Source organism: Triturus cristatus, chromosome 3_1 (assembly GCF_964204655.1).
Source record: "Triturus cristatus chromosome 3_1, aTriCri1.1, whole genome shotgun sequence".
NCBI classification, from domain to species: Eukaryota; Metazoa; Chordata; class Amphibia; order Caudata; family Salamandridae; genus Triturus; species Triturus cristatus.
In genome coordinates this window covers 403,541,862-403,553,959 of record NC_140583.1, presented here as the reverse complement: position 1 = coordinate 403,553,959, position 12,098 = coordinate 403,541,862, and the positions used below count along the sequence as shown (strand labels likewise).

Genomic DNA, 12,098 nt, shown 5'->3' with positions numbered 1-12,098 from the left:
GTTTAGCCCCGGGCAGGTGGTGGTCCTTGGGGCTTGGGGGGCCTGCGAGGCCCCCCACACATAATTAAGCAAAGTCCCGAGGAGGTGGTGGTACACAGGGCTCGGGGGGGCCCACGAGGCCCCTGCTTAGAATTGTGAAAAGCCCCAGGGAGGTGGAGGTCCCTGGGGCTGCCGAGGGGCCGCGTGCCCCCACGCATATCAAATAAAGCCCCAGGTAGGTGGCAGTCCCCGGGGCCCCCACTTCCTAATAAAACATTGCCTCAGAGACCTGGCCCACACGGGGGCTTAAAGAAACAAAGCGTGGGAGCCCGCACTTTGTTTCTTTTATATTTTTCCAGCCGGATTCGCGCTCCCAGCACAAATTCAGCTGACAATATATTTAAAAAAAAATTGTGGACTGCACTGACGTTTTCAACTACAAAAAACACAGAAAAACACCAGTTAAGGTTAGCAGCATTAACTATATCTTGTGCCCCCGCCATGCACTGTTTGTAACCTCACATATGAAACCACTCATGACTTATTCTATGACATAATTTATAACATCATTGATGACATCTCAAATAACATTATTGACCTGCAGGCCTAGGTGGTCAGGGTGTTTCTACCCTGCCCCCTTTAATTGTTTTCTATCCTTTTTTCTCCTTTTTTCTTGTGATTCAGTTTTACTGAGTCACAAGATGGCTGCCAACACTACTTGGTTTGAAGTGTTGGCATCCAATCAAAATCAAGCTTGTGATTGGGAGGGTTCGCGAATCCTCCTCAGTCACCAGATATCTATATTTATTATTTTTAAACTTCTCAGGAACTACTGAACGAATTTACACCATTTAAAGCAAAGAGTGCACTCTGGACCAAGAGATACCCCTCTGCCAAGTTTGGTGTAATTCCATTCAGTAGTTCGGGCTGTAGCCGTGACAAATGTTCCTATAGAAATTAACATGGAGAAAACATGTTTTGGGACCCCCCTTTTTTCTTGGCCCCGGCTTGGTGAATCACCCCGAAACTTTCAAGACAGGAGCTGATCAGAGGGCCCCATTAGTTTCGCATAGATTCGTCAAACGGCCCCAAAGATATTGGCAAATCAAGAAATGCTTTTCCTATGGAAACTAGGTCCTAACTATAACTACCTACTGGCGACTGGTCGGGATGCTGCGGGTGAACGAGGCCCGAAAGCCAACAGGATTGGGACACCACTTGGTGTTTGACAAGCCCCTCACTGTATGGGCTGTTGCATTGGACTACGTTTACAAACATGCACTGGGCCTCAGGGGAGCACAAGGTGTAACACAGCTGCAAGCAGAGGTGGGGTTGGAACAGGACTTTAAATGACCCCCAGGTGAGAGGCTCTGCTTGGAAACCGGCACTGAAGAAAGCATACTAGCTGAAACGTGTCTGCCTGGCGTTTCCTGAACTTTTTGCATATCCCGTGCTGAAACTAACGTGGAATAAATCCTGTTGTGTATCCCAGCATATGTTGGGCTCATTCTTTGTGTCGAGTAGCATAGGATTCTCTCTCTCTCTCTCTCTCTCTCTATATATATATATATATATACACCCCTGGTTGTCCCCGGGGCAATATATAAATGTGTATGTGTGCGTGTGTGTGTATTTATAAATAACACATGGGATTCTGTAGTTCTTGTATAAATGCCAGTATCTAATTCTTTATAAACAGCAACTGTGACACACTCAGTCGCCGATTATAAAGAAAAGACGTTCGAATTCGACTAAAGTTGAGTTCTGATGCCACAATGCCTGCTGCCAGACCCATCAGCCAAGGTGAAAGGCATAATTGAAGCAGCTGTTTTCAGCAACATAAATAAAAAGTTGCTTTTCTTTCTTCTACTCTATTTTTTACTTACAATGACAAGCAGAGAATATGTTTATTTTTTGCACTTCATTGATAGTTATAGAAAAGTTAGAATCTTTCTGCATGTTTCTACACAAACCGAACTTGTGCAGCATATATATATTTATTTTTTAAAACTGACTTATACTGAACTGTTTCTAATTTCTGTTTGCAAAAAATAGCTAATAGGTTTTTGATGTGTTTAATTTTGCACTAGAGATTTTATTTTTATTCTTTATGTTTGCAAAGAGAGACGCTCCAAGGTTTTATGTTGGTTGTGGGAAAGGTGATGGTGACCATATATTATATGGGACAAAGTATCCCCTGGCATACATGGTAAGCATATTGCAAGTCACCTCGGAGTTATAGAGGTACTCAACCTTCGGCCTTGTTCCTTTATATGGTTATGAAACTCTGAGGTGACTTTCAATATCTGTATAATCCTTATAATGTATGGCAGGGGGTATATATATATATTCACTGAAAAAAACCAAGGATACAAGAACTTATAGTTAGGCTCAGGTTTCACTCGTATAAAACCAGTGAAATTCAGACATTATCGTTAGTGAGCTTACTATAACTCGGCCCCCGCAATGCACTGCTTATGACCTCACATGTTACATCACTCATGACCTAATCAGTGACATCACTGATGACATCTCAAATATTTTTTAAATAATGGGAGGCGGGCTGCACGGCCCCCCTTTCAGGCCGATTCCAGCCCTGTGGACCCCATCCCTGGCCCTGTCCCACTTTTTTTTTTTTTTTTAAATAGTGGGAGATAGGCCAATCCCTGGGCGATTTTGGCACCGGGGACCCATCCCCCGGGGCTTGGCTTCGCTAGTGGGTGCCCTAGTCGCATCCAGGTCACCCAGTTGTTTTTGTTTGGGACCGCGGGGGAAGCCTGATGGCTCCCGTGGTCCCTGCCTCATCCACATGTCCTGCAGAAGCCGGCATTGCTTTTGGACAGAGGGAGCTGATAACATAGAGCTCATTCTGTCCAAAAGCAATTCTTCTCCGCTTTGTGCATGCGGGAGCAAATTCTGCTCTCACTTGCACAAAGCATAGCAGTGTTTGCTATGGCTTGGTGGGAGCTGTGCTCCCGCCAAGCCATAGAAAACTGTAATGTCCCGGTAGAGGGCACGCGAAGAAATTGCTGGAGCCGGTCCTTGGGGATGACGGTGCCAAGGGCATCTGGGGGTCCAGGAGGAGGGCAGCGCGGCCCCCCTCATTTGTTTATATTTTCCTGGGAGGTGGTGGTCCCATGGGCTGCAGGATGGGAGGGTCCGCATTTTCTTTAAATTAAAGCCCAGAGAAGGTGGTGGCGGGGGGGAGGGAGGGGTGGGCCCATGCGGCTCCCAGTTTCTTAATGCATAAAGTCTCTGGAAGGTGGTGGTCCCTGAGGATGGGGGTGGTCCAAGAGGCCCCCCATTTATAGAATATAAGCCCCGGGGAGGTGGTGGGTCCCGGGGTAGGCTCTACAGGCCTCCCCCGCATTCTTTGTTAAAAAAGCCCCTGGGAGGTGATTGTCCCCAGGGTAATATTAGTAAAGGGGGCACATGCACCGCCTCTCCCTTATTTTATACAATGCCCATTAATAATAAAGTGCAGTAGCCCGTGCTTCGTTTTTTAAAAAATTTAGACCTTATCTGTGGACCCCGCCCAAAATGCTACTTAAAAAATGCTTCTTTTAGTCCTGGGGATCCCAGTGGGACACCCAAGAGGCCTAGGGGGTCAGTGTGTTTCTACCCCGCCCCTTTTTTTAAATACATTTTCTATGGGACTTTGTTCAACCGAGTCCCAAGCTGGCTGCCAACTCTTCCTGGTTGAAGCGTTGGCAGCCAATCAAATTTCAGTACGGTTTCAGTAGGCTGTTGAGCTCCCATATAGCTATATTTTTAAAACTTAAATATTTCTGAAACTAATGAACAGATTTTCCCCAAATCACAAAAAGCACGTAAACATACAAAACCAAAACACTCTCCCTCTCTCTCTCGTCCCTCTCCCAGGACAGTCCTTTCTGTTCTTAGAGAATTCAAGTAATTTTAAAACATGTTAAATGTCATTAATGGGTGTTAAACGCTAAAACAATTCATTACATGCACTGGAATTATGTCAATGATGTAAGTGTAGTATGGTTTTTCAAATAATAAATGCCTTCCTTTTCTTCTACCGGGTTATGGACCACTGTTACAAATTTGATCACAATCGAAAGCTTTCTTTTATTAAATAAATTAAATCAATGATGCTTTAAACTGTGGGAGCAATGATAATTGAGGTTGTATTTTGTGTTATTTTATATTGTATTCAATTTTATGTCTGTGCCATACATGCTTTAAAATGTGCAATAATTTAAAATACACAGTAGTGGTACACTCATATTTTTTCGCCAAGGCATAAGCACAACATGGACTGTAGGGCTACTTTGACAATCAGAGCAAATTAAATACTTTTGAAACAAAATTCTTACCAGGTGGCCCGGGTGGTCCAGGTGGTCCTAAAATAATTGAAAATGAAATTATGATTCAAATTAATAACACCATTCAGTGATAATAAATAAACATTTAGGTAGCTATAAAATATAAATAAAATTTGACTATTTCTTCATTTTACTTGATTTGTCTTAAAAATAAAATTACTCACGGCTCTGATAGAAGTGCATGACCAGCAATTTTAACAGATAATATATCTTATCAAATCAACTAAAAACACGTCCTGTCAGAAATGAATTACAGATTTAATATAGAAAAAATGAAACTAGATCTAATATTCATTATTCCTTGTTATTTTTCTAAATACCATTGATCTATCGCGGAAACATGGAACTCGTTTAGGTACACCATCATTTAGGTACTCCATCTTAGAAAGGGAAGCAATAGCAGCACAAACTTGGAAAACAACCATCTTGGTTAGAAAGTTATATAAACCTAACCAGGCTCACTATCACTGGGAAATGGTGCTGTCCATATTTGGCAGCTGCCAGAAGAGAGGTTCAATGCCCAACCTCCTTCTCTGATCCTATCTGCCAGCATAACCCTCTTCAGAGCTTCTCTGATCTCTCACTTTTTATTGCTGAACCAGATGACTATACTGCTGCCTCAGCAGAAATTAGGTTGCTCTCCTGTGAGTTCTGCTCTGGGTGTAACATATACACGTTAATGGCTGTGAGTTAGCCCCTTGCTCATGGCTGGATGGCTTTCTTATCTATGTCAGCTCCCTGCTCCTTTTTCTTTGGCTTCCCTCACTATTCTTCGGCTTTCCCACTTTTTGTCCATTTTGTCTTTACATTGCTTGTAAGTGGATGGCTTATATCCTTCCACTCCTGCTGTAGGGGACTTTTCTTATTTGTCTTTTAGCACAGGACTACATTGCTTTCCTTGCTCACATCTATGCACCCTGCTCGTGCTTTATTTTGTATTTCTTAATTCTTTTTACTTTTTGTGAGGGTCCAGTTCTGGCACAGTGCTAGTGGGATGCATCTAGCCGTTGGCTTTTGTGCTGTCAACCCTCCCTCCTCATGCTCCTCTTTATTAATTAATTTATTTTTATAATTCTTTTTGTACGGGCTTAACTGCTGCTACCAACTGCCTGCTTCTTTTAGATTGGTTGGCATCCTGTGCAAACTTTACTTTTTTAATTTGCTGTTTCAAATCAACTGTCTGTTGTCTTGGAACTGTAACCATAATATAAAAAAGGCTACTGGTTCATCAGCACATACATGTGGATGGATCGGTGGCCGTCTTGTAATAAGAAAAAAAATCCAAGATGGCTGCCTATGCGTGTACATACATGGTCACCAGTGAGCAATCATCTTGGAACAGTTTTTATTTTTATTATAAACTAAGAGACAATTGTTCCAAAATTGCCACCTCTCACTCTTCAGAAGCATTGGAGTGCTCACATCAATTGGAATTATACCACTACCAGTTGTTATGTTGTATGAGAAAGACTCTGATACAGATTTTGAAATGAGGTAAATAATCATTGCTTTTCCAGTCAATCAACACTAGAGATGGCTTCTTGCTTGTTTTTGGTTCCATGGTCATACATCTGGATTGCTACTGGAGTCTTATCTATTCAAATGTGGATTACAATGTTGGTCATTATTTTGCTTTTGGTACATGGAAACTATATTCCTGAATATAAAAGTGCAATTTCCTGTGCGACCATATTCTTCTTCTCACAATAGTATTATCATGCTGTGAACATCACTGTGTTTCCAGTGCTGGACGGTATTGTTTGGGAAACAGTTCCCTATCTGATCATGGGTCAACAGAAATGATTCAAATTGCTAATGTTTTAATAATATCCCTCAGAGGCATTTCAATTCCTAACCCTTTTGAGAATTCATTGGACATACACAATGTCAAACAGTTAATGCTAGATCTAGTTTCATATGCCTCCTTAGACACCGGAGAGCCCTATTTAAATGCAGATAATCATCAAGAACTGTTTCGATTTCATCAATATGGGGACCATTATACAAACAGCCACGAGACAAATACAGTTACACACAGGAGAAGCATTGTCTAGCCCCACCCATAAATAGTTCTATAGGGTTCTAAAAATGATTTCCTTATTTCAATAGTGATTACAGGTCTAAGCTTTCCGCCTCAAAAAATCATGATGACAAAACAGATTTATCTATTCTACACAGTTCATTGAGTCACTTACAGATTATGCTTCTGCATATTGGAAAAAATATATAAATGGAAAAAGGTTAAGGGGGTTCATGATTGCCAAAGAAATTATATACTTAAACAAAATGGTACAGTAAAGGACATGTCTGTTTCTCTTTCACTCCTTAGTGCCTTTCTGCTTTTCTCACTTGTTTTTGTGCCTTTTTCATTCCATTTCAGGCTTCTGCCCCCTCTTTTGTGTTACCAACAGCCCCTCACACCTTTCTCTGCAGCCCTACTCACTTACTCCCAAGCTCTTCCCCCATCCCAGGACCAAAGGCAAGCCTGTCTGTGCCCATTTGCACCTGAATTATGCTCAGCACCGCAAACCCTGGTCTGATCACCTCCCAAGCGACACCCGGCACCACTTGTTCAATTGGTCAACTTGGGTTGCCTCTTCTCCTGCAGCTGTTGTGCCACACCACATACCACTGTAGAAGCCTTCACTTGCACCCATTGCTGGTTTCCCTGCAGCAGCCTACCCACGCATCCCATGCTAGCACCAACAACACCATCAACACACCTACCTAGCACCACACGCTACAGCAAACCCGCATCCCAACACTCAATTGCATGCATGCTACTCAACACAGATTTTTGCAACCACGCAACCGAAATGTGGGACCTGCTGAGCTGCAACAGACTGAACCTCCTCTTTCTTGCCGATCCCTGGCTCAACTCCACATCAGCACCCGTCATCACTGCTGCAATCCTAGCAGGCTACAAGATCGCAAGACAGGACTGTCCTCACAAGGCAGGCAGAAGACTTGCAGTCATTTACAAAGATTCGATCAAATAGTCAACATCCTAGGAGTGCACCACCCTATTCGTGGAACACCTGCACGTTAAACTGAAAATATCCGACAACTTTACCCTAAACTTAACCCTTGTCTACAGACCACATGGATTGCAAGTTAACTTCACCAGCTTCATCATTCACTTAATTGCCCATTTCACTATTGACTCCAGAGCTTTCATACTCCTTGGTGACCTCAATTTCGAACTAAAAGGAAGAACTGTCCCCAGCACTCCTAGATATCCTGAACAAAACTGAACACAACTCTTCACACGACTGACATATTTTGCAGGGCACACACTGGACCCCATCTTCACCACCAGCACCTGTATTAAATACATCTCCACCACAACGCTCACTTGGACAGGCCACTCCATCATCAAACTTCGAAATCACCACACCACAAGCCAACTCACCCACCAATATCAGCCTACCAGCCACAGTTGGAAGCAACATGACTCAAAGCCCTCAGGACGGATCAACCTAACCCCATGGATAACCTCAAAGAAGACATCATCAACTACAACAACGGAATAAAGAACTGTGCAGATTCCCTTGTACACCCAACAAACCCAAACAAGCAAAAAATAACCAACTAGCAGGCCAGCTGGTACACACAGGTCCTTCAGGAAAGTAAACATCACTGCAAGCAGCTAGAAAGAGAATTGGAGATCTGGCCACAAAACCACCAAAATAACTACTTACAAGGCTTCACTCAGACGCTACCACCAGTTTCTGAGAGACCCTTTGAAAAGAACATTAGCTGAACGCATCGGAGGGAGCTCCAACATCTGCAAGGAGATCTTCTCAATCGTGAAGAAGTTCTCAACACCATTGGCCTCCATCAGCTGCATGACATCGCCAATTAGCACCACCCTCAGCCACATCATTAACACCTGCATCACATCCGCCACAATCCCGGAACACTGGAAGCATGCAGTGGTCAACACCCTCCTCAAGAAGCCACCAGCCAACCTGAGCCAACTGAGCAAGTTCCATCCAATCTCCTAAAAGTGATAAAGAAGGCCATCAACAAGCAACTCACAAGCCACCTCAAACCACACCATCTACTGGACAACACTCAATCAGGATTCCGAAAAAACACAGCACGGAAACAGCACTCATTGCAGTCACCGATGACATTTAGACCCTCCTGAATTTAGGAGAAACAGTGGCCCTCATTCTCCTCTACCTTTTCATGGGATTCGACACAGTCTCCTACAACATAGTCATCAGAAGATTTCACAAGATCAGAATCCAAGTACTCGCACTGAACTGGCTTTGCTCATTCCTCATAGGAAGAACCCGAAGAATCTGCCTGCCATCTTTCACATCTGAGACCAAGAACCTAATATATGCAGAGTCCGCCAGGGACCATCTCTCGACCAGACCCTGTTCCACATCTACATCACACCTTTCATCAAAATCCGGTCCCAAAACATCAGCATAATCTCCTATGCTGATGACATCCAACTCACCCTGTCCCTGATGGACCAGACAACCACCAGCAGAATCATCTTCATCTACTACATGACCATGGTAGCAGGGTGGATGAGAACCAACTGCTTCAAGTTCAACTCTGACAAAATACAGAAGTACTGGTCTTCAGAATGAAGTCCTCCACATGAGACACCACCTAGTGGCCCAAAGAGCTATGACTAGCACCAGCACCCACCGACCACGCCAGAAATTAGAGGACCTTCCTGGACAACAAGCCAGACATTACAGCACAAGTCAGCGCAGTGAGCACTGCCTGGTTCAACATCCTTTGTCTGCTACGAAAGATCTTCAGATGGCTGCCACACCACAACAGACGAACCATCACACAGGCACTCATCACAAGCAAACTTGACTACGGCAAAGCTCTTTATGACGGAATCTCAAAGCAGCTCCTACACAGACTGCAGACCATCAGGAATACAGCCGCAAGACTCATACTCAACCTCCAAAGACACACTTGTATGTTGCCCCACCTCAGAGAACTTCACTGGCTTCCATACACAAACACAGCCACTTCAAACTCCTCATGCACAAATGCAAAGCTTTACATGATACTGGACCAGCATACCGGAACAGCAGCAAACACCTATTGACCGGTCCGCCAAGCACCTAGGCTCAACTTCAAGCTCAGTAATACACACACACCCTGCATTCACAAAAAGCAGCAAGAGGTCGCTTGTTCTCATAACATCACACCCAAAACATGAAATGACCTCTCACAATATATCAGAGTCTCCTCTTCACTTCTTGAGTTCTTCCAGAGGCTGAAGACTTGGCTCTTTGAATAACTCATATAATTAGATTTTGTTATTTCACAAATGTAAAGCCCCTCAAATGAAACCTGCTTCCTGGCGCATGTACTAATTTGAAACAATTTACTTGGACGTGCCGATATCACAATCACCATTAGTGGCACTTAACGTGAGAGAAGTTATAAGATCAATAAGAATGCATATGTTCTAGTTCAAAGATTCCAGTTTACCAATCAACAGAAGTGCCACAAAGCTAGTCACATTCACTTCTACAGAGAAACCATGACTTCTAATTGTAGTAGAAATAACAGTGGACAAAACAGAGGTAAGGGAAAGAGAACAAATGCACTGATGTGAGGCTTGCCACCCTTCCTCCTGGACTAATATGGAAGTCAGTAAGCAACAAAATCAGATTAGTACAGAACCATGTACCATTAAAATATTATGCAACCCCTCTAGCTAATTACCTTTAGTAACAAGTCCTCTAACTCAGCTCTTTCTTCTCTAATCTTAGATACAGTTCTCTGACTGAAAATAAATATACAAAACAAGGTTTACTAGCGTAAATCCATGAAGCATGGTTTTAATGTATCTTTGAAAGTTACTAGAGTTCAATGCACACAAGTCCAATAACTAGTTCAGCCTTGAAAATTCAGAAAATTATGATATGTACAATGGTGGCAATGAAAACAAGAGAGACACAAAGTACCAAGCAAGAATATTCCCAAAAATCATAACAATGATAAACACAGAGTGCGCAAAACATATATATAAATATACAAGGCCTTAAGAAGTCAAAGTTCCAAACTGACACTCCTACTACAAGACAATGGCTCCTCAACGGTGTTCTGATGTCTGCCAAAAAGGGACTGCTTTGGTAAGCTACAAGACTCCTTCTGCTGCCCCCTGCAGGTCCAAATATCTGCCCAGAGACTACCTGTGAGTAACTACTGACACAAGCGGCTGGGGCGCGCTGACTGGGACTGCAGCCATCGACTGCTCCCGCATCATCCCTCTGTCTCCCTGCTTTTCCATCACTTTCTTTCACTTTCTGTATTTTTCTTTCCCACTCTTCCCACTTTTGTGCCTTTTCCTAGATGTGTCCCACCGCTGCTCCCCCCTGCGGCCCTGCCCCCTTCAGCTCCGCTCTCCTGTTTTTTCACCTCCCACCTGTCCAGTCCTCCCGCTACTCTATGGTTGCCGCAGTGGGCGAGCAAAGTGGACACGCCGCATGTGCACCAAAGGCACCTGGATGACGCCTAGGATTGAGGGAAATGTGGTGTGTACAGAGGTGAACAAAGCAACAAAACTAATTTGAGTCTCACAGGAAGAGGTATTTCAGAACTGTCAGACATCTTGGATGTTATTGTATAAAAGGAGAGTGGAGTAAGATCAATCATTGAATCAATCAAGTGACTTGTAGAGCGGGACTACTCACCTGTAAGGGTCTCAAGGCGCTGGGGGGGGGGGGGGGGGACTGCTGCTCTGTCAAAGACTCTATGGTTCAGTCAAAGAGCCAGGTCTTGAGGGCCTTCCAAAATTGGCGCAGTGACGGTGATTGCCTGAGGTGGGGAGGCAGGATGTTCCAGGTCTTTGCTGCAAGGTAGGAGAAGGATCTTACCCCGGGTGTGGTCTTGTGGATATGTGGGACGGCGGCCAGGTGGCTGATGATGGAGCTGCGGAGGGGGATATTGAGGATGAGTCTGACGGAGGTGTTCTCACAAAACTGCAGAACATTCAGGAGTTTCTAGGTGATGTTGTCATCAAGTGCATTGCCATAGTCGAGTCTGCTGATGATGAGCGCGTGGCTGACCGTCTTTCGGGACTCAGTGGGGATCCACTTGAATATCTTTAGGAGCACACGTAGCATGTGGAAGCAGGATGATGAGATAACGTTGATCTGGAGGTTCAGGGTGAGTGAGGAGTCCAAGATGATGTGAGATTTTGTGCATGGTCTGTGGGTGTGGGGGCATCCAAGATCTGCGGGCCACCAGGAGTCGTCCCAGGGGAAGGGGTGGAGCACAGGGTGAGGTCTTCGGTCTTCTTTGAGTTTAGCTTGAAGCAGCTGTCCTTCATCCAGGTAACGACAGCCGTCATCCCATCATGGAAGTTTTTCTTAGCAACTATGGGTTCGTTTGTGAGGAAGAGGATCAGCTGTATGTCATCAGCTTAGGAGACGATGTTGAGTCTGTGGGTCCTGGCAATGACTGTGAGCGGGACAATGTAGATGTTGAAGACTGAGGTGCTCTAGGGGTCTGTGGCAGTGAGGAGGTCAGTCTCAATACTACGGAGCCGGAGGAGTTATCACCATTGTCCACAAAAACACCATCAGGGTCTCAACAAACACCAACAACACTCTCAGCACCACCGAACACATGCACTTCCAGATCCACACGGACCCCAAGACCACCCTAAGAGGCACCCTCGTCTACAGACCACCAGGACCCCTGCCACAATTCTGCGACTCCATCGCTGACCTCATCAGCATGCACGCGCTGACCTCCACAGACTACATCATC

At 44.4% G+C, this 12,098-nt stretch overlaps 1 protein-coding gene across 1 annotated transcript in view; it reads right to left on the bottom strand.

The window, feature by feature from the left end:
* GLDN (gliomedin) overlaps positions 1 to 12,098 on the bottom strand; it is a 429,338-nt gene that overhangs the window by 310,036 nt on the left and 107,204 nt on the right. The window contains exon 3 of the mRNA XM_085644191.1: positions 4,323 to 4,349. Coding sequence (XP_085500317.1) covers positions 4,323 to 4,349 — 27 coding nt within the window. The remainder of the gene's footprint in view (positions 1 to 4,322; positions 4,350 to 12,098) is intronic.